This window comes from Aricia agestis, chromosome 12 (genome assembly GCF_905147365.1).
Source record: "Aricia agestis chromosome 12, ilAriAges1.1, whole genome shotgun sequence".
In the NCBI taxonomy this organism is placed as follows: domain Eukaryota; kingdom Metazoa; phylum Arthropoda; class Insecta; order Lepidoptera; family Lycaenidae; genus Aricia; species Aricia agestis.
The window spans coordinates 3,240,185-3,264,117 of record NC_056417.1 but is presented as its reverse complement, the minus strand read 5'-3'; the positions used below and the strand labels follow the sequence as shown (position 1 = coordinate 3,264,117).

Here is a 23,933-nt window from a genome sequence, read left to right as displayed (position 1 = left end):
ATCATGCCAGTAAGTGTAACTTATGTGAAGGTTCTGATATTTTTCACACAGATGAAAACCAATTTCGGTTTCGTTTGACAGCTCGAAATTGTTGCTCTATTCCGCTAGGTATATTAACTTTATTCTCTAGACACCCTCAAAGTCTTTAAGAAAGTTTTATTTTTTACAGAAATAGTTATGAAATTTGCCTAAAAATTGCCAAACCAAAATTAGTTGTATGCATCTAGCAAATTTTGTAGCGACAATTAAATGGTATTCCACCGCTCTTACCCACAAACATAAAACTAATAACAAAAACTATCAAATTATTTTAGGGACAAATCATGTCAAAGCAAAAGGAGCAACTACCATATTGAATTTGGTTTCTATGTCCACTTGAGACCATAATATTATGTCCAATGTATTGGAAAATTATTAAGCTAGGTTAGGTGTACCCAACCTTACCTAATAATAATTTAAAAAAAACGATCATAGTGAACCACCTAGTCACTCAACATCTGACTAGAGAGTCAACTCGCATGTAATAAAATAACCCTCTTGGTGTAGTCGGGTAAATGTCCAAAAGATTTTATTGAACTTAAAGATTACAAAGTGATTGTCAACATAATATGGGACCGATAAGTGAGCAATAAATAACCGTAAACAATTGACGAGTTACGAATAAGGCGGTGTGGACATAAATATTATTATAATGAAGATGTTGAGAGATGTTTCATTAATAATTTCTTATCAGCAGTTTTGTTTGTTATTGATGCAGTATTGTAAGATAGTAACAAAAGTTGGAATCGTAGATATTATAGTTACACGTTAACGATTACGTAAACGATATCGAATGTCAAAAGCTGTCAAAGAGTTCGTAAATACATTTTCTAGCACTCCACCTGGCCTGTATTCCTTTTGATTAATGCAACTGCAGGTGATTAGTAATCAGGAGAAAGCAAGTGTGGACAGCGACAGATTAGTGCAAGTCCTTTTTCTCCTAATCACTAATCATCTACACTCGCACTAATCAAAGTGAATACAGGCCCTTAGAAAGCGCTTACTCGTACGCGCAAAGACTTGCCTAGATAGGCTTTAGGTCTCTATTGTATTTCAAAGCTACGAAAGTTAAAGACTGATAGTATACCAAGACTCTCGTGGAGCGCGAATTAAAAACGTTAATTTTCTGAAGGAGCATTTTTATTCGATGAAAACACTTAACAAGAGGTTATCTTTATTTTAATCGACACCTATTTAATCTAATTTATTATGTAACTTGGTTAACATTAAAACCTTAGTATTATAAATCTTAGATCTAAGGGCCAAATAAAGGCAGGCTCTAATATGGTCATGCGTCGCAACCGGCGATCAAATATAGAACAAATATATCAAATTTCCTGCGCATTTCATAATCTATAAACACATAATATTTTAAATTGCGTAAAAGATTGTGTCATTTTAAAAACTGCGCCCACAACTGCGTTTTGCAGAAATTTGTAATACATTTTGCAACAAAACTTTTGTTTTTTCTTTCCCGGGACACATCTGCCTGCCTAGCATACGCCAACGAAATATCTCACTCTACATGTTTTCTTGATGTTTGATTATTTGTCTCTTCATCTCTATTGACCCTAGCATGACATACATTTTTTCTCGCGTAGATCTATCATCGAAATAACACATTTTTATAGAGTTTTGTCGAGATCTCAGATAATGTTGAGATTATGACATTATGAGACGAGTAGTTTTTAATTATCTCGAGAGTGAGATATCACGTTGGCGTATGCCAGGCAGGCTGACATCGTATCACCATATCAATTTATTTAAATATGTACTATCACAAAAATTGATTCCTAGGCAGATTCAGGACCTAAGCAATTTGGTCGCGTTAAACCCATCCGACCGACAACAGCTAACATTGAATTGACATAAGCCTACCAAGTGACGTTGGTCCGTCAACTGCCTAGGAATCAATTTCTTCGATGGTTCAAGTAATAAGTATATCTGCCCTGTCCCCGTAGACGAGTGGCAAAACGCTAACGCTAACGCTAACGCTAGCGCTACAAAATGTATGGATTTGACATTAGTATTCGCTAGCGAAGCGATGACTTATGTCAAATCGCATACATTTTGTAGCGCTAGCGTTAGCGTTAGCGTTAGCGTTAGCGCTTTGCCACTTGTCTACAGGCCCTGCTAGACAAGTGGCAAGCGATTATCGTAAACGCCAACAAAAAGTATGGGATTTGACATTAGTATTCGCTAGCGAAGCGATGACTTATGTCAAATCGCATACATTTTGTTAGCGTTTACGATAATCGTTTGCCACTTATCTAGTAGAGCTGTACTGTAGCTCTACCATGAGTTTAAGCTATAGTATTTATCGATACTCGATACCGACTACGTAAATATTATAACCACTAGAGGCGCTGTAAAACTTGCCATACTAAAAATTTACGGTAGTCGGTATCTAGTATCGAAAAATACTATAGCTTTAAACTCATGGTAGAGCTATAACAGTACTCGTGTGAAGAAGTAACAGACAAATAGACACTTTCGCATTTATAAAATTAGCTGATACAATGGTGCTACGCGGCTCGTAGCCGCTACGACAATGCTACGAGATTTGAGAATTTCATCATCTTCCACTTTCGCTTCATTTTATTACTGATTTCCGTCAAGCCATTATAATTTATAAGTCTCAAAGTGATACCACGCCTAATAAATGACATTTATTTGGCGTGGTATTATTTTGAAACTCGAAACACAATATCTAGGATACTTTTTATCACGAAAAGATGTACGGTTCTTGTGTATTACGAATGTCTGTAGGAAAAGTTGTTGCGAACAATATAATTTAGTTTTAACAATATTTAAAATATGTATTTTAAGTTCTTTATGTACATTGTACAGTATAAAAACTACGTTATTAATGGTCATACAATTAATCAGTTTTTGAGAAAACGTCTTATTTCCTTAAAAACAACGATTGCCGAGAAACACAAAAAAATGTGATTTATATACAAATTGTGGTCTAAGACATATAAGTTTTTGCCATGACAATATTGTTAACAGAACTTTATATTAATTGTCAATATTTACTTTATAATTAATTGTTTTTTTTAGTTATTGCGGTAACTTTAACTTGTTGTGTTAAAATTATTTTAATGTTTTGCTCACGAGAAGATTTTTTTATTATTAAGAACTTTAAGTCACACGTTACAAATAAATTATAACCTTTTGGATTAATTAATCATAGTTTTGAGGTCATTCTGGCCGAAGCGTATCAGAGTTTATTACCTCTACAAATGTTAAGTATTTAATATTAACCAATTAAAATTATAATTCATTCAACGCTAAAATGAAGCTTCATTGAGATGTTTGAAGATTGTTTATAATTTTATGCAATAATAATTTGTGACATTTAAGTGTAAATACTTAATTAAAATATCTAACCGCAATAGAATTATAATATTTTTTTATTGCGAAACGTGAATGAATACTACTAAAACTATGAAATAACTTACTATTAATATAGGTCATTCTAATTTACTCCACAGTGTGCAAAAATATGTAATAATTTTAGACTTCGGCCTCAAAATAGATAAAAAAAAAACAGAAAAATTTTTTATAATACAACTTTGGATTTTAGGCTAAAACACATGTTTGTGTTGACAATAAAAAAAAAACTTACCTCGTCCGATTCGGTGACTCGCAGTATAATCTTGAGTCGCGGATTATTTTTTCTGTATTCCTTCAACAGCACCTCCAATTTCTCTCCCCTAGCGTCTCCCGCGTATATCAGATGGGTGCACTCATTGTAGTCGGATACTCCGGAGCCCTGCACGTAGCAGACGAGGCGAGCGGCTCCGGCGCCCGCGCCCTCGGCCGAGTACACGGCGGCCGCGGCCAAAAAGAACAGAAACCACATTTTAAAAAATCAAACTGTCATCTCCGGGCGCGAAATATGTTTTTGAAAATGGAAGCGCGTTTTTGAAAATGGAAGCGCGTTGGTCGTTCGGATACCGCAGTACGAGTGATCAGAGCGCGCGCTAGCATATAGTCCCCCTACGCCTCCAAGGTCGTCAGGAGCTGGAGGCAGTTCCATGCTTTCGCGTTACGTATTTGGCGTTGCGAAACTGATACACTTTTAATGGCGTCTCATTTCTGTCATTTGTCATTTCGGGTGGTCGCGTGACCAGTTTCGCGTTATTTATTATGAAATTAAAATAAAGTGTACGCTAATGACGGTCGATACTATCGCTACGACAGGCGCCATTCCGGCAATCTCTGTTTAAAATATTTGTTGCTGTCATTTACTAGAAAAGTTTAAAAGCATGTCCTATCTCCTATCCTATAATATACCTAAGCAATCCTCTTATATAAACTAAGTAAAAATTTTGATTGTAAATAAGTTCTATAATACTTAATTAAATTCTAAAATTCTTAAAACTGTGCGAACAGTTGCGTATGATTTGGTAGAGAAAAAAATTATGGGTAGAAAATTCCAGGAAATGCAATGTACTTACTTATAAGAAATAATTAAATTAACAACGGCTATTTTACTGATTCTGCAGTCACTTTCATAATATTGAATGTACTGTAACTTTTGAGTGGTAATTCATGTTTCACGGCAATAATTTAAATACACTTTATAATATACAGTGGAATTGCCGCAAGAAAAGTGTATCATAATTAATTAATATTGTTGTAAAAAAGGCCTAGGTATACTAACTGTAACCAATTATTATTATGATGATTGCGGATCTGTAAATATCATAATTTAACCTTTTTTCTTGACTACCATACTGGAAACATTATGACACTTTATAATAATGAGTCTGTCTCACGTTTTTTGCACCGCGAACGTAGGTAGAATGATTAACATACATTACTCTCATTAATCTTATCTTGTATGTTAAGTTTAGTTAAGTCTGACATTTTTCTTGGCATTTTAAACTAATTTAAGGACGGGATGATTCATCAGATGAAGTGGTGTATGACAATTTTTATTAGCAATAAACTTTAAGAGCATGAGAACTTTATCTAAACCTACATAGATCTCTACACGTAGTGTAGGTACCTATAAAAGTAAGTGACAACTGACATTTAAATTGGTGACATTTAAAAAAAAAGTATGTATGCATTTGTTTTTAATATGTGGCACATTAGGATACCGTGTGGTCAAATAGAATCATTCGGCGATTCTTTATAGAAGCTACAAAAAACCGCCTTGGCTAAAGGGCCTGTTGTGTATGTCAAAAAAGAGGGAACGAATTCATAGTATTATAACCTAGTAGAGGCTACGCTTTATTGCATACTATGTGCAATTAAGAGCGCACCTGACCCTAATTTGACTACATACTTAAACCTAGATCTCAAAATCTGTAAGGTCTAGAAAACTGATTTTTTGACACAAGTAACTTCAGTTCATGAAGATTAAATGCTCAAGACGAAAACACGGTTACTGAAAAAATCTCGATAGTTTCTTTTTTAAAAACAACCTTGTTTTAGACACATTTTTGCTTGGATCTTCGAAGTTTGCTGTCTTTTCTTTAATATTTTTTAAAATGCAATTAATAGGCATTGATAAAACCTAAATTTGCTCAAAACACTTTTTTCATAATCATTATAGTTCGTCAGTCGTCTTTTATTCAAGTAAAACTAACTTGGCGATGAATCCGCGCCGTCCTTTTTCAAACTGGCTTATGAAAGACGTGAGTGTAAAGAGACAAGGACGATGTTTGATTTTTTGAGTCAGGACTCTCTTAACGATGACTAACTCAAACGAATGACGGATGGAAAATACGCGACTTTGACTTTTTACTTAAATTAGGAAACTACCAAATGGAATGCGTTACAAAACCCTTGCGCCATATTTAATATATATATTATATTTAAAATATTAATTTATGTTAAACAATTTATAGGCCCACCGATAGAATATAATATCAGTTTACTGTGGATTATAACAAAAATGTTTTGCGTTATGTTTTAACCATGAGAGATCAAGGTCTGTCTATATATAACTTTAATATTGTGCACTGCCTCTAAAACGCGGAAAAGCCGCTTGATGCTCTATATACCATATTTGGGCATGACTGATAACGAAAATAATTAAAAACGATTGTATTTTTAACAATAACACAATGTTACATCATTTCATGAAACAAGAACAAAATTTATTAGTCGAGTTCCTGAATTCTATAAGTAATTATCTTGATAAAAATTGCCTCCCTCTTAACTCTGACTTTTGCGGGGGTTGAAAATTCATGATCCAAATAAATGCACCTAATTCTATTTTGAAAAAAAATTAAGAATTAGTAAATGAATAATTAATTTTATGTTTTGAGACACAAAATTTGAAATAAAATTATTATATGAACATAAATGATTAATCATATTTGACAAATGCTCTATCAACAAATTTAATGGCTATAGTGCGTCATAGTCATGTTCGTTATGACACGTAACCATTATAGTAATTGCATACAATGTAACAAACATAGTTTCATATCACTACATTTTCTTTGATATGAAGGAAAACGCACAGTGGACGCTTTGTAAAAAGTAGTAATTTAGGAAAAATTAAAAAGTCAACATTTTAACGTTTATTTAACAGAAAAAATTGTCGAATAATGTGGTAATAGCCCGAAACAGTGTTAAATTTGACTAATTTTTTTTGGCTACGCCTGTAACCACCATGTCTAATAGAAGTCTATATTGGTTAATACTATTTTGCTATGCTATTGTTAAACATGTTAGTCCGTACTCCCTGTGTGCATTTCTATATTTTCACATAATATACGTACACATACCATATTTTTTCGGGGCCCTGTAGTTACGGAGGCCTGGTCCCTTGCAGGATAATAATTAATAATAATCACGCTACAATATGTGCAATGTGTGCAATGCACACGGGCGCCATCCTCTAGGGGCGCCAAATTGCCATCTTTAGGGGCGCCAAAACCAAGGTCCCAAAAAATTTGCCTAAAGGGGTGCCAAAACCCTTTTTTGCACACAGGCGCCAGTAACCGTTACGGGAGCCCTGATAATAATTATCCTAAACTATTTCCCTAAATAGGATTTAGGGAGGGAGGAGCGCCTTACTCCCTAAATCCTATTACACTTATTAGGGGGATAAAAGAATATGCATACGAACATAAGCATACGAACATAAGCATACGAACATAAGCATACGAACATAAGCATACGAACACAAGTATACGAACATAAGCTTACGAACATAAGCATACGAACATAAATTGATTTTTTAATTATTATTTATTTCCAAAAAATATACAGGGTGTAACAAAAACAAGTGATAATACTTTAGGGTGTGTACGTGTTCCTTATAGAGAGTTCACTGTGAAAGTAGCAGCGCTGAAAGACCAAAATTTTTTTTCACTTTTGTATGGGGAAACTCGTGACGCTCGGGCTCTTGCCCATACAAAAGTGAAAAAAAATATTCGTCTTTCAGAGCTGCTACTTTCACAGTGAACTCTCTACAAGGAACATGTACACACCCTAAAGTATTATCACTAGTTTTTGTTACACACTGTATAGAGCGGAAGGCTACGCGGAAGGATTATTATAAGGATCTTTATGAGTAACAAATTCCCAGAGCTCCACCTGCGGGTTTCCAAAATGGGTAATAACGCCAAAATGACCCATCTACACCAAATATGTGGGTAATGATGAATGCGGCTGACCTTTTCCCACGACTAGTTGAATCAGCTTGCCGAATTAGTTTGCTTACATAGAGCATAACGAAGAAATTATGGCAACACATAAAATAGCCTATACAAGGTGTAAGAAAACTAAGTGATAATACTTTAGGGTGTGTATGTGTCCCTTTTATACAGTGTGTAACAAAAATAAGTGATAATACTTTAGGATGTGTACGTGTTCCTTGTAGAGAGTTCACTGTGAAAGTAGCAGCGCTGAAAGACCAAATTTTTTTTTCACATTTGTATGGGCAAGGGGGCGTCACGAGTTTCCCCATACAAAAGTGAAAAAAAATGTTGGTCTTTCAGCGCTGCTACTTTCACAGTGAACTCTCTACAAGGAACACGTACACACCCTAAAGTATTATCACTTATTTTTGTTACACCCTGTATAGAGTTCATTGTGACAGCGCAAATATTTTTTTGGGATTTGTATGAGAAAACGTCCAAGCATCATGAATTTTCCCTCTTAATTTTCCCATACAAAAGTTTAAAAAAGTTACTTTTTCAGAGCTGGAACATCATACACACCCTAAAATATTATCACTTAGTTTTGTTACACCTCTGAGCAAGTACTAGCTAGGCTTTACAAATAGATATTTTTACAGAATTATAATTAAGCTAATTAAGTTATAGTACGACAATTTCTAAACATTTCTAAACATTTTTTGACCGACTTCCAAAAAGGAGGAGGTAATACGTTCGGCTGTATGTATTTTTTTTTTATGAATGTTCAACGATTACTTAGCCGTTTGTGGTCCGATTTACAAAATTCTTTTTGTGTTGTATAGGGTTTGACTTGAATTTGGTACCATGTTCATAAAAGTGGTGACCTGATGATGGGATCCATGAGTAATCGAGGGAACTCCTCAAAATTTATATGGAAACATACCTATAATGATTTTAATTTTTTCTGAAGTGTTTCAGGCATATACTACCAAAAAGTAAGATTTTGTACCAGGATGTACCCTGGTTCCGAAGGTACCCAACAGAACTTTTGAATCCTTATAGATACAAGTTCGAGGATTTTGGCTTTATTTAAACTACTCCAAAAGCCAATGAATTCTACATTATTTTTGCTGAACATAGGCTAAATTTTATTTTGGAAAAAATTGGGTTTCGTAAGATATTTATGTTTTTCGGACGCCAGGTGTAAAATCAACCAGAAAAGTTACTTATTTTGCGTACGCTGCCGAAACTATAAAAGATAGAACCATAAATGTTCTAAGTAATTGTAGATCTTATAAATATCTACAAAAAAGTCCGCGACACACTTTACTTATCTATGTCGAGTGAGGCACAATAACCATTTTTTTATTTAAAAATCTTGAATATTTTTTGGACTACATTTAAACGCGTTTATTTTACTTATGCTATTAATCTTTATGAAAATAAATTATTTCATCACTAAGTACAGTTTATGTAGATAACATTTGGTCTTTGAATGATTAAAATTGGACGCTTAGTTTTGAAATTATGGCGAAATTAAAATATAACGATAGTGGGCGTCACCAAGCGGGGTGCGTGTGCGGGAGGAAGACAATCTGTGCAGTGTGCACTATATGCATCCCTTCGGATAATGGCTGCGTCCGCGTCGTCGATGTCAGTGTTGGAGTCTGTGAATTGACCTGGGAATCATTTTGCTGACCAAGTCTTTCCTGGGTAGGCTTTTTGCAGCCGTAACCGACGACGCGGCCGGAGCCGCGGGCGACCGCTAGTAATAATTAGACAACAAGCTATAAGTAATATAATCTTGGTACGTGACAAAATGATGTAAGAGACAAACATGGGATATGGGCGACTGGCCTATGGACGACCCTAATTATTATTGTAATAAAAAAAACATTTCTAAGGTTTTTTGTGTTTTTCTTTTTAGCAGCGTCGTTGACATTAGCGCACTTTGATTGGCTCTTTTTGATATCCACGAAGATAAACTCCAGTTAAAAATCCACAGAAACCGTGCAATAGTCTGCGTCTCAGCGCACGGGCAATTACCCTGAGAAGGCTGACGGCTCATATATCCGGATGATCATTGATTCAACGGTCCAGCAGGCATGCGTGTTCCGCTTGCCAACTGTGATAGTGGGGAAAAACAACGGGATAAAGGCCGGGACACATAAACACGATACGACGTCGTGGGAACCTACGACGAACATCGTAAAAAACTACGTCGCGACATCGTAACGTGCCACGAATCACGATACACAGCACGACGCCGTCGATACAATGCAGGGTGAATTGTCGTGCCAGTTAATTTCGAGTAAATGGACCGCGCACTAGACGCGTCCTACAGCAGGACGCATCTAGTGCGCGGTCCATTCCAGGACTCCTGCTCCTGCTGTTGATAAGAAGACGGAAGAAAAGACAGAAATTCAGAAGATACTGGATTCACCCACTTCTTTTAATCATGAACAACGGAAGCCACTTCATAAAGAAAAACAATGCCTTAAAAATAGATCACAATCGTCACTTTCTACGACGCTACGTCGTGCCATGTATCATGATTCGTGGCACCTAACGATGTCGCGACGTAGTTTTTTTACGATGCTCGTCGTAGATTCCCACGACGCGACGTCGTATCGTGTTTATGTGTCCCGGCCCAGTCTCCTTCACTCCGATTCTTCTTTGTTCGAGTTTTTTTATTTGCAAGCTGACATAAACGAGCGTGTTCGTAGCTAGAGTTCATCATCATCAGCCCGCTCAGTGCTGAACAATTTGAGTTGGATCTAATTTTTTTTAAATCGGGGGTTGTTTTTAAATTTCTTAATTTAACGTTATAATGTATTTAAACAGCTTTGATTGTAACGTAGAGACTTGAGAAATGTAAGTAGCGTTGATCGGGTCGCATTTTTTCTTCGTTCTTCTTGCTATTTTATTATAGGTGAATTTTTAACTTCAGAACCTCTACTCTCTATTTTTACTTGTAAGTAATAACGAAATACATATTATAAAATATATCAAAAATATCATTATCTCTTAATTTCTACTAAAGGATCAATTTCCCTGATAGCATATTGGAACAAAATTATGCAAAATATGAAGATATCATACTTAATATTAAATTCAATTTATAAACGGTAAATGATAAGGCATATTCAATTTATAAACGGCAAATGATAAGGCATCTCTATATATTAATACGTGAGCCAAAAACTTTGTAACCCTTTTGACGAAAAACGGGGAAACGTAGGTGAATGAAATTTTGCACAGTTATAGTTTACATGGTGAAGGAGTGCATCGAGCTAATATTATTTTGAAATTAAGCCTTTACTCATATATTTTTAAAAAATAAAACATTACACACACTACAACACACACACATGAGAAATGACAGATTTTTGAGTGATAAGCCTATACATACGAATTATACTCTTTTATTTATGGTTGAAAAGTCTGTTGACAACAAGTTGACAAATTGAAAATGGATTATAATAATAATAATCATTTTATTTTCAGATTAACATCCATAGTATTTTTTTTAAGTCATTACGTTACCAAACATTATCAGAACATTATACAAATCATCACTTCAAATGTTATTAATTTTACGGTTCACCTATCCTATTTTTAGTCCCATTAAGATTTTCATCCATTTATCTTGAATGGGACAGTCAAATCTTGCATATATCATTTGCAGGATGCTGTTGCTGCTTTCACGTAAGCGCTGACGCATAGACTCTACTTTTTTGCGAATAATCGCATAAAAATCGTCCATACGTGCTTCACAAAACATTGAAGAAGCACTACAGAAGCGAGGCAGCCGCAACAACACCCTGAAAATGTCATTATACTGTACACGAAGGGCACTGGCTGTCCGACGCCGATGACGAAACCACAAGCTACTCGAATAAAAGGATTGACAATAGGCCTTGAAAAGAGTTATCTTAACTTCACACGAGCAGCGCGCAAATCTGCGTGCCAGCATGTTGCCTCGAACAGCCAGAGCCCTTCGCTCCCGCTCTATATCATCGTCATCTGACAAATCATCTGCAACTATATGTCCTAAGTATCTAAAAATTTTTACAAACTCTAATGCAACATTATTCAACCTTATTGGCAGGTTATGAGCTATTTTATCTCCACTGCTTTTAAAGACAAGGACTTTGCTCTTCTTGGAGTTATACTTGAGCCCATGGTCCTCCGCGTATGCCTCACACAACGATAAAAGCTTTTTAACTGACCCAACTGATGGGCCCAGCAGAACCATATCATCGGCATAGCTAAGATTATTAACAGAAACTTCATCAATGATACATCCAGTATGTGTACTGCTGAGCTCACAGATGAGATCGTTTATGTACCAGTTAAACAAAACGGGTGATATGATCCCCCCCTGTCGAACGCCACAATCTAAGCCATACGCATCGGAAAATACCCCAGCCCACCTTACATAATTGCGCTGCTGACCATACCAATATTTAAGTACAGATATAAGTTCAACAGGCACACCTGCCCTGAATAGCTTTTCCCAAAGTTTTTCATATAAAATTGAGTCAAAAGCTTTGGACAAATCCAGGAAACTGGCATAAACTGCTGTCTTTCTGCTCGTGTAGTACGAGACAGTATGCTTAAGACTTAAGATTGCACTTTCTGTCGATAAGCCCGCTCTAAAGCCAAATTGTGCATCGTTCAGTTTCAAATGCGAAAGCAGTTCGACATTAAGCATACTGTCAAGCACCTTAGCAAAAATAGTTGCAAGCGAGATAGATCTGTAATTAGTCTTCTCCGATGCATCACTTGACCTAGACTTTAAAATCGGTACCACTATCGTTCTAGTAAGCTGTTCAGGCAAATAGCCGTGACAAACACACAAGTTGTAAAACATTGACAGTAGTCGTGGAAGATGTACACCTGCATATTTTAAAATATGCTCAACACTTAGACCGTCATGTCTCGATGATTTTCCGTTTTGAATGCTAAGTATAACTTTACGCACCTGTTTAGCTGTAAACCTCACTTTTCTTAATACATGATCAGTCTCAGGATAGGGCATCACTCTAGAAAATCCACGAACAGAAGGGCTGTTGCACGCTGGTTTCACTCTAAAATGTTCTTTAAATAATTCTGAAATCTTTTTGGGATCATTTGCATTATTAACACTCACAGGCAGGCCAGGCTTAAAATTCATTTTTTTGGTTTCGTTCCAAAACTGATTAAAGCTTTTGGCTGTGTGATGATAGGCTAGATTATCCATTTTAATTTGCTCTTGCCTATCTTGACACCATTTGAGCTTTTGTTTAAACTCTTTTCTGCTATTACACATATCAAAATAGGCACGGCCTTGAGCTGGTTTACCAGCTTCCACCCAAGCCAAAAACTTTAACCTGGCCTGTCTGTGGAAATAGGCTACGTGTTTGTTCCAACCAGCTATGTAACCGCCCTTCCTACGGGTTTTACCACGCTTACCAGTAACGATCGCAGCACTTGAGAGAGTAGAGACAATCTCGAGGTACATCTTTGCTATAACATTTCTATGTTTCTTATCCGAGCACATCCCATCACAGCAGTGAGATAACTCATCCGGAAAATGTATATTCCTCAATTTTGAATTGCAAATATTCTGATATTTTAAAATTTGGTCTTTTGAACGTCTTTCCCATACTACGCCACTCTGAAGTGCTTGGACATGCTCAGAGAGAGACTGATAATTAATTCTGCCCAGATCACACTCCACAAACAGCGGAAGATGGTCAGACCACTGCACGTCATAATCAACCCATATACGTTTAACCGATGGGCGAGCACCACGCGTAACTAAGCAGTGATCAAGCCATCACACACTACCATGGGCTTCACTTATAAATGTAAAAGTTTCAGAGTCGTGGCCTAGCGTTTCCACATCAACACATGTCCACTCCTGATCGATACAAAAGTTCACCAATTCATTATGAAAATGAATTGGTGAACTTTTTTTGCATTTCATGCAGGTCGAATTTCGACCACTGGGCGATCTCTAGTATTATTTATTAGATCTAATCCCACTTGTTAATTAAAATGTAAAGCAGAATGAAATGTGCAATTTGTTATAAGTTATTTCTTAATTATGATTAATCAATAATTATTTATTGACATAATATCGATTAATTAGTAAAATTATTATAATATTTGAATCTTAAAGGAATGTCTCATTAGTTTTAAATGATAGTTGTGAATCACGCGACAGCAATAAGCGCCTACTTCATATTTGAACAAGAAAATCCATCTTCTATCATATCTCTACCAATACTATAAATGCGAAAGTGTGTCTGTCTGGTACCTCTTCACGCCCAAACCGCTGTACCGATTTTGTTGAAATTCGGCATGGAGATACTTTGAGTCCCGGGGAAGGACAAGGGATACTTTTTATCCCGGAAAAATGTACAGTTCCCGCGTGATACATGAGTTGCGGGCGTCACCTAGTACACTATATTTTCATCCATAATTAATTCATGCATGAAAATATAGTAAATTTAAGTTTTTGGTTGCATGCTAATGTACATCGATCTATTTGTATGTTCACTCTGTCATCACAATATTAAGATAATATCTAAATCTTTAGTGAATGTTTGTTATGTTGAATTCCGTTTATCGTGAATAATCGAACATTTTAACAGTATAAAAACTATCCTGTATCCTTTCCTAAACCTAAAGTATCTCCATACGAAATTCTACCTAATAAAAACGTAAAGACATAACAGACAAACTCTTCAACGCATTTTTAATATAACTTATAGGTAATTTCTAATTTGTTACACAATTATTGTTCTCTAGGACAAAGTGATATTTATTGGGCCAGTCATCGTGAATACCAGTAATCCATGACGCGCTGTATCTTATCAGTGTAGATAGGGCGCGTTCTGTTAAAATGTCCTTCTACGGCAAAAAGTATCGACGCGTTGGCCACGACAACGTGCAGGAACTGCTGGCAGCCGCTAGTGAGTGAGTTGTTACTTTAACAGTTAATTAAAAAAATAGGATATAAAATTAGGACAAACCCCCAACGAAAACAGAAAGGTGTTATTGGTTCTTATCTTTAGTTCATCAATTTATTGCTGGATATTAGCGTTTTTTTATATTTATTTTGTATGTTTCGATATACATAATAATTATTATATTTGTGTACTTAATCGTATGATGGATACGTTTATATAGGACAGTCTCGTGCAGAATAAAAGATGTAGCCGCGTGCGGTTAAAAACAGTTTTCCGTAGCAATCGACGTTCATTTCCCCGCGTTAATAAGTTGTATAATATATATTTTGTGGTATACTCTATGTTTATACCAATTTTCATCAAAATCGTCAAAGTAGTTTTGGAGTCTCTTCAATGCAAACAAAGTACCAGCAAGCAATCTTTTATATTTAGTATAGACTATCTGTTCCAGCAACCATTGATTTGCCATATTTTACGCTTTTTATTACAATCGGTCCAGCCCTTTTAGGGACACTTTGGCAACAAACGCTGTGAGTGTGACAATAAATATAAAGTTACTTAAAATGATTTGCGAAAAACTTTACAAGTTCTGCTTGTCAAGTCTTTGTCTAGCACATATCACATTGATAGAGAAAGACAAGTTGTGCAATTTTTTTTAATAGTATAAGGAGGTTTAAATATTCGCATTATAATTAAAATTCACTTAAATTAAGTGAATAATTGTATTTTCTTTGAGAATTTTAATAAATAAATAAAATAATCAAACTATAATAATAATAATTCATCGTTATCTACGAGTTTATCAATTTTTACACGTGCCTCATTTGTTTGAGATAGTTATTTCCTTTCCCTGATATCACGAAATAGTTTACAATATTAATTATGAATATATGATTTTCCTTGTAACAAAAGCAGGGAAGCAACCAAAATATGGACGTTCCAATAAAACATGAGCCGCTTCCAGGAAGTGAATCTATCGAAATATTTTGGGAATTGGGACAGATTTACGGGATAGGCGTGGGATTATCTTAATTATTCTAGGAACCATTATTTTTTCTTTCAGGCAGTTTGTTGATTTTACTGGACTTTGATAGTTATCTTTCAAAGAATTAAAGTTCGTCCCAAGGACTTGGGGCTTAATATTAGGTTTTGCCGGAATTTGGGTTAATGAATCAATTTGAAATCTACATGTTAACTAACACCTTGGACATTCATTCATGATCGTATGGACATAATGAATAATAATTTATTGTATATATTTCAAGTTTTACACCTAAAACTGTAGAAGGTTACAACCCATATAATTATAACTAACCCAGCCCTAAGGTCAATAACTCGATATACAGGGTGTAACAAAAATAAGTGATAATACTTTAGGGTGTGCACATGTTCCTTGTAGAGAGCTCACTGTGAAAGTAGCAGCGCTGAAAGACCAACATTTTTTTTCACTTTTGTATGGGGAAACTCGTGACGCTCGGGCCCTTGCCCATACAAAAGTGAAAAAAAATTTCGTCTTTCAGCGCTGCTACTTTCACAGTGAACTCTCTAAGGAACACGTACACACCCTAAATTATTATCACTTATTTTTGTTACACACTGTATAAGGTGGTATATTGCGCAAGCACAGAAGGATATTACTTTGACCAAGAGAATATAATTTAATACGAGACAAAGCTCTACATGCAGCCTGATTTAGCTTGATGGAGCTTCAGCTTCAACTTAAGAGATATGTCATTAAGAGGAGACACTACCGTTTTTCCATACAAACGTTGTCCCCTGGATAATGCCGGTAGTTATATATTTTTTTAATATCTTTGGTCACTATTAACATGTCCCTATGTTTCATTGTTTCCTTTCTTTTCATAATTTAATTATTAAAAAAGATATGAACGTTCAATAACCCAAAAAATGGCCTTTTCTGCTGTGTTCACACATCCAGAAAACAAATTTGGATAGATTACCTGTACAAAAAAATCTGAAATCAGGGGACAACGAATTTATTAGATCAAGCTGCAGTTGTCTCTATCGCGCTCTGCGGGGGGAGGCTTGAGGTTAGGGAAACAGCTAGATTTTACAAATACTTGTTTTACATTTCTCTAGCATAGGGCTAGAGAAATGTAAAACAAGTATCCTCTTAATCCTTAGATCGTGGATTCTCGGAAATCTATTGTTATTATATTATGTCTCGCTCACCGGTGAGCTTATGGGGCTTGATGGGTTGAATTCGAGTTTACTGTTGATTGGTACATCAAAATCCGGGTTTTTAGTTTTTTTTTTATTTACGCTTGTATTATATTTTTTATTGCTCATGCGGGATAAGTGGTATCTTTGCGCAAGTTGTTTGGGTGATAACCACAATTAATGATGGGCAAACAGCGTCTTTTCGACCCAAACAGGCAACAGCGAGCGCGAAGACACCCCCACCCGCATCGGGGCATCAGTAATAAAAAAAAATATACGTGCAACTAGTGCGATGAGCGAATGAGTATGAGCGAAGCGTCGAGTTTTCATTCTTTCATCATAAGTCGTCGGTCGTCGAATGCTCACTCTCGTAGGCAATCGACAACTTATCGCACTAGCTGCACAATATACTATTAAACAATTCAATAATAAAACGTTCCAGAGGACAATGAGCAGCTCGCGGCCATCATCCGCAGCAAGCCGCCGACGATATGCTTCACCAAGCTGGACGCCCACCGCATACATGTCCACCTGGCGACAGACTGTCAGACGAACGAGTATGACTTCGTGCTGGGACAGCAGAAGGAGATAAAGAAAAATGATGGGAGCATTGTAAGTTCGATTTGTGCTATGTATAAAAATAGAACGCTAAATATCAGGAATAATAGTTTCCCCGACTTCAGTAGGATTAGCTGATTTCGGTGACACTGGCTGATATCATTTAAACTAGGTGTGTTTTTGTAATGTGTGTGCATACTGCATGCATTCCTTTACATTCATATATGGGACGGATTACCGGCACAACTGGCGAGAATCCGACACATATCTTGATACCTGTAAGACAGTCAGGTGATTATCCTGCTTCAGCTCTAACCAAACTTAGAACTGACATTTTTCCCACGCGAGAATCGAACTCTCGAATTCTTCGTCAAAAGCCACGCTCTTAACCACTGCAGGAACACGGTTAAAATTCAAATTTAAATAATAATATGAAAGCGAAAAAGGGCTCTATCAATTACAATGTTTTCCCACACAACATTTACCCAATTTGAATATTTTTTCAGATAAAAGTTATATTTACAGAGTATTCTGAGAACATACTGGACCAATATATTTTGATGCCGAATGGCAGAAGCGCCTTCTTCAGACGAGTGTTCGGGGAGAGAGACTGTAAGCTTGTAAGTTTCGTTTATTATTAAATATATATATATATATATATATATATATATATATATATATATATATATATATATATATATATATATATATATATATATATATATATATTTTTTTTTTTTTTTTTTATTGTGTTAGTAACGCTAAAATTGGGATTTTTTTAAAAATTGGGCTAATTTTAGTCTTAAAATATTCGAAGGAGTCCAGGGAAGGTTTTAAAGTGACACGAAGTTCACCGGGACAGCTAGTATTATACATGTATAATAGTGGATCTTAAAGACAGTCTGTTTAATTTTTTAAGGTCTGTTTATTGTTATGTAATGTTTCTTCAGGAATGTAACAAACAAAGTTTGGTGAAACTGGGTCTTAAAATAATATAACACCTTTTGTTACCTCGTAACGCATAAATCGCTTAACAGATTATGATGAAATTTGGTTTGGAGATCATTTGAAAGACGGAAAGGATATATAACAGTTTTTATTACGAAAACAATAAAGCAGAGAATCACTTCATCTCATGGGCGTACCCAGGTTCTGGGCCTGGGGGGGGGGGGCAAATTACCCAGGTTCTCGGCCAGGGGGGGGGCAAATTACCCAGGTTCTGGGACAGCGGGGGGGCAATTCAGATTTTTTATAAGCTAGGTGTTTATAAAATATAAAAAATTCATAATTTGGCAAAAATTCGTTTTCTTAATTTTTATAGATAAAGTACTAGATAATATAGTTAGCAATTAGTATAGGGACGTCAACATGATCCAGGGGGGGGGGGGGGGCAGCTGCACCCCACCCTTCCCCCCCCCCCCCCTCGGTACGCCCATGCTTCATCTAATACGTTACGTTAAACGTCTTGTGTTATATACCTTAGGTATTTAGAACTTATTAGATGACTATGAAATACTTGCTTATTACAATAAACTTTGTTTTTTTTTTTTGCAGATAATATCCATGCCTGAGACGAGTATAACAGCGACGATATATTTTGAAGTTATTGAGTAAATCTTTTTAACAGTTTTTGTTTTTATTATTCTTCAGCATGAACCTACTATAAGTTCGTTTTGCAAATAGAAAAGTAGACACTCTTTAAATTTTAAAGCATAATAAAGTGTAAATTGAAGATTTGTTAATAATTCACACAATATAACATTAATTTTAATTACCGTAATATTTCACCAACTAAGGTTGGGTTGCACGAGATGCGTGGTTAATGTTAAAGTTATGGTCAAGGTTATAGTTATAGTTAAGGCAAATTTAACTTTAACCTTAACTTTGACCACAGAATTTGACAGAAGACGTTGCTGGCCCGACAAGGCTTTATAAGAACGTGGGCGGGGGCGCTGCTGGTAAAGGAGAACTGTCAAAACGGCGTTTTGTATGATGACAGCGTTAGTTCATTTTTTCGCCACGTGCATTTAAAACCTTGTCGAGCTCTATGGTTATGGTTAAATATGGCGTCTTGATGGTGTCCATTTTTAACTTTAACCAAAGATTTGACATTTTGCATTGTAGTTAAAGTTATAGTTAAAGTAAGTTGGTGCAACCCACCTTAAAATAGGTTTATCTTAATCAGTCAAGCTCCAGGAAGTAACAATTATTAAGGTAAGTTATGAGTGCAAAAATTATATAATTCTGTCAACCTAGAAGAAGAACATAAGAAAGAAGACAGACAGACACTTTCGCTTTCAACATTAGTATGGATAATTATTATGCTCCATCGGTAAATTCTAGCAATACAACTACAGCTGCTCACGCTTAACCGGATTTTACGTAATTTATACAACTTCATTAATTCGTGACCCGTCTATGTATTGTTATGTCGGATTCCAGAGCGAATAGCTTCTTTTGTATGTTAATGTATGAAACATATACAGCCTGAAAACAAAACAAAATATTGTATCAAGGTGATTCTCGTTCAATATACAGATTGAGTTTATCAAGCGATTGGTAGACAGGTAGACGTAAAAGAGGGCTTTCATAATTCCAATCCAGTAATTGAATCAAGCTCTGGATTGTTACTGGAAATGTAAACGGGCAGTAAATTGCATCGATTCCAGTGCCCGTTTACATTGTTCCAGTTATAATCCAGCACTGGATTTTTTTTATGAAATAAGGGGGCAAACGAGCAAACGGGTCACCTGATGGAAAGCAACTTCCGTCGCCCATGGACACTCGCAGCATCAGAAGAGCTGCATGTGCGTTGCCGGCCTTTTAAGAGGGAATAGGGTAATAGGGGAGGGTAGGGAAGGGAAAGGATAGGGGAGGGTAGGAAAGGGAATAGGGTAGGGGATTGGGCCTCCGGTAAACTCACTCACTCGGCGAAACACAGCGCAAGCGCTGTTTCACGCCGGTTTTCTGTGAGAACGTGGTATTTATCCGGTCGAGCCGGCCCATTCGTGCCGAAGCATGGCTCTCCCACGTATAAATTTTTGTAACGTATAGATTGGACTCGCTGTAAAAATTAAAATGACAATGGTGAAAGATGCGAGCCCGATTTCACGAAATCTACTTTCTACCGATCCCCGGGGGGGTGAACTAAGATTTTTCTTTTACTACAGTTTTTTTTGTATCTATTTTTCTAACCAAGAATCAAATCGACTGATTTTACAAAAACCTTTGTATAACTATTCTATTTTAGTTTATGTCTATACAACGAACAACTTCTTCAATATTAATTTAAGAAAATTTCAATTTTGAATATTATTGAGATAAAAGTACAGCCTTTCCGTTACAGTATTTAACTTTACAATAATAATAGAAGGACATCAGTGGATGTACTAGTGGAAAGCATTTACTCATTTTTCCCGTATAATTTGAACAAATTGTAACTTATAGTCTGTCAAGAAAGTGAAGAAATTAAAAAGTGGCAACATCGTAGTGTCATCCCTTTTTTCTTTAGATTGATTTGATAGGGATGACACTACGATGTTGCCACTTTTTAATATCTTCACTTTATTGACACTCTGTACCTACTTTCTCGCTTGGCTAATATATCTGACTACCTAGGTATACCTCCATAAACATATTTTTTTTTTATTTCATTCACCTCTATTTATGCAAAAAAAACGCAAATTTTTAAATTGTTAGGACGAGCACCTTATTCTTCCATTTACGTCTTCAATAGGCAGATATTTTAATATCAATAACCCAATTTAAAATTATATCATTTGGCTCATAAAATTCTTATGGATTAAACTGATCTGTTTAAAATTCACTTATAATTTTCGACCTTCGTCATCTTGTTAAAGGCATTTTAAAATTAATAAACTTGTAAATCAAATCTTAATATTAATTTAATACAGATGTAGGTGTTTGTTTGAAAAATTAGACTAACTATATCAATTAGTAAAATATATTGTTCACAGTCGGAAAAACGCAAAATAGAGTTAAGATTCTTAGGCTAAGTACTCACATAATATTATACGGTTTTGCTCGAGCAAAAGTAAAACTATCGATAGTTTTACTCCAAATCGAGTAATAATTACTGTGTGGACCGCAAAACTTACAGCTCGAAGGCTTGCATCGAGCCAGCTCGATGGAATAAAATTAATCGATGTAGAGTAAAACTATGGAGCAATGCTGAATGTGTGGACGAAGACGAAATCCCGAGCCGCGGGTTTTGCTCGACGTTATTGCTCAGTCTAGCAAAACCGTATGTTAAGCATTACTTAGCATTACAGAAGCTATTTCAGGTTTTACATAAAAAATCAAAGTGTAAGGAATTTTAAAGAACGCGAAGATAAATTAATATAATGCATTAGGACACACTTTCGCAATTTATAATACTACTAGATGACGCCCGTAGCTTCGTTGTGCCAAAATTCGTTTATCGCGCGGGAACCGTACATTTTTCCGAGATGAAAAATATTCTATGTCCTGTCCCGGAATACTAAGTTTCTCTATTATCAGATTCGGCAACATCGGTTCAGCGGTTTGGGCGTGAAGACGTAAGACGCGACACGTTCGCATGTATAATATTTATAGAATATGATATAACGTCATTAATATGCGATATTAATATTGTTATAGTCTATAACAAATATCTTCTCAACGCTAGATGATGTAAAAACTGGATTTGAACTAGACCGAGATTAGTGGATTATTGTTGAGAAAGAGCATGGGTTTGTTCGGTTTTGTAATCGATCTAGAAAACTTTGTTAGGAAATCGTATTTTGCTATTTTACCTCTAAGCTATATTATGTTATTTTTCAATTAACAAATCGAAAGATGAAAAAGCTACTCGAGCGGTAAAACCTCCATTTGCACAAAATATGATCTAATTTATACAAATTAAGTACTTTTTTACCTGCATAATTCAAATTTGTGACTGAAAAATAAAGAAACATGCCCATACATTATATACATATAACATTAATCCTTAAGTCATTATCGGGCCTAAATAGAGGTAAAGTAACTCTTTACACAATAATATACAATATTAAGTGGTTTTATCTAGTTTTAGGTTCTAAAACTATATATTATATATATTATGTTCTAAAACTAGGTAAAACCACTTTATCAGCGTCGGAGGAAAATCTCATAGTATGCCGTATTAATTTTTAATTTTGCATGACATACAAAATCCGATTCTTAATTTTGTTATTAATACTAAAAGTTAAATATCCCTTTGGAATTACAACACAATCTTATAATACCTCATTCGTATGCTTCTTAGTTCTTATTTAAATAAATGCTCTATTTGCTGACAGCTGCTTATTAATAAAATATATTTAAAGTCGTAAATTAAGTTCAAACTTAATATTTAAATGTTGCAGCAATCGTTTCGTTTAGCTAGGATTATAGTAGATAATATATAATCCGAAGGACAATAATTTGTAGAGGATATAATAGTAGTTTCATAATAACGAGTCTCAAGTCAATTTCTTTTTAAAAAATCGGCCTAGTGCAGGTCGGACTCTTGCACGAATTGTTACGTACCGTGCGAAAGTGATCCACCTAAAACAATGCATTTTCATTTAGCAGCAACAGAAATAAACAAACTGAAAATTTCAGAACTCTACCTATAGCGGTTCTTGAGATACAACGTGAAGAGATACAGATAGACGGACTGACATCGAAGTCTCAGTAATTTACTCTTTGGGTAAAAACCCTAAAAATATCGGATTTGGCTTAAGCATTTCTATATCACTTATTTCTACATAACTTGGCTTGCAGACTGCAGTCCCTTCAGAAGGGATTTTAGTAGCCCTAACATATTATTATGTTGGGGCTACTAAAATCGCCCTTAATTGAATAAAATATGAACAATTGCGACTCATCGATCATGATGACACCTTAATGTGCTTATAATTGTATACATATTAATGACATAAACCGGATATAATCTAACTAATGTTGGTGACATTCTTCCAAAATTATTGTTTACCTGAGGTCACTGATTTGTTTATTTAAAAGGTTATTCCGATAATAATATCAAATGGTAGAACTTATTATTATCGTAGTGCATGAATCACCAATCAAATTCAAATCTTCGAACGACTTTCCGTAGCTCTACCATGAGTTTAAAGCTATAGTATTTGTCGATACTCGACACCGACTACGTAAATATTTAGTATGGCGATTTTAGTTCCGCAAGTAACCGCCAGAGGCGCTGTAAAATTTGCCATACTAAAAATTTACGTAGTCGGTATCGAGTATCGATACGAGTTTAAAGCTATAACTCATGGTAGAGCTGCAGTTCAGAGTAACGTTTGATGCTAGAGACGTCTCTTTAAGTTCGTTCGGTCTGAACTTCCCAACGGAAGTATTTCGTTGTAGGAAACAGCCCGATCAATAATCATTCGGCCTAAGCATTGAAATTTCAACTTGCGAGTAGGCCACCAGATTCGCGCGCGGGCGATTACACGCATGATAGGAAAAACGAAAAAAAAGTAAGAAAAATTAACGAAAATTGTCTCTTTGACTATTCAAATATATAACTACTATATCCTTACACGTGGGAGAGCCA

At 35.5% G+C, this 23,933-nt stretch overlaps 2 protein-coding genes across 3 annotated transcripts in view; one reads left to right on the top strand and one right to left on the bottom strand.

Moving 5' to 3' along the window:
* The window catches only part of LOC121732231, a 39,939-nt gene extending 35,948 nt beyond the window's left edge, over positions 1-3,991 (bottom strand). For both annotated transcript variants that reach the window (XM_042122046.1, XM_042122047.1), the window contains exon 1: positions 3,671-3,991. In XM_042122046.1, coding sequence (XP_041977980.1) covers positions 3,671-3,907 — 237 coding nt within the window. In that variant the 5' untranslated portion in view covers positions 3,908-3,991. The remainder of the gene's footprint in view (positions 1-3,670) is intronic.
* Positions 3,992-14,547: 10,556 nt separating this feature from the next.
* LOC121732239 lies at positions 14,548-18,982 on the top strand. Its single transcript, XM_042122059.1, has 4 exons — positions 14,548-14,617; positions 17,238-17,407; positions 17,860-17,973; positions 18,908-18,982. The coding sequence occupies exons 1-4, from the start codon at positions 14,548-14,550 to the stop codon at positions 18,965-18,967; spliced, it is 414 nt and encodes a 137-aa protein (XP_041977993.1). The 3' UTR covers positions 18,968-18,982.
* Positions 18,983-23,933: the final 4,951 nt, after the last annotated feature.

What these genes read in the sequence shown, in the direction of transcription:
- LOC121732239 (XM_042122059.1), top strand. Translation starts at nt 14,548, where the DNA reads ATGTCCTTCTACGGCAAAAAGTATCGACGCGTTGGCCACGACAACGTG. An exon ending in AGAAAAATGATGGGAGCATT is followed by an intron (nt 17,408 to 17,859) that starts GTAAGTTCGATT and finishes ATATTTTTTCAG; the next exon opens with ATAAAAGTTATATTTACAGA. An exon ending in GGGAGAGAGACTGTAAGCTT is followed by an intron (nt 17,974 to 18,907) that starts GTAAGTTTCGTT and finishes TTTTTTTTGCAG; the next exon opens with ATAATATCCATGCCTGAGAC.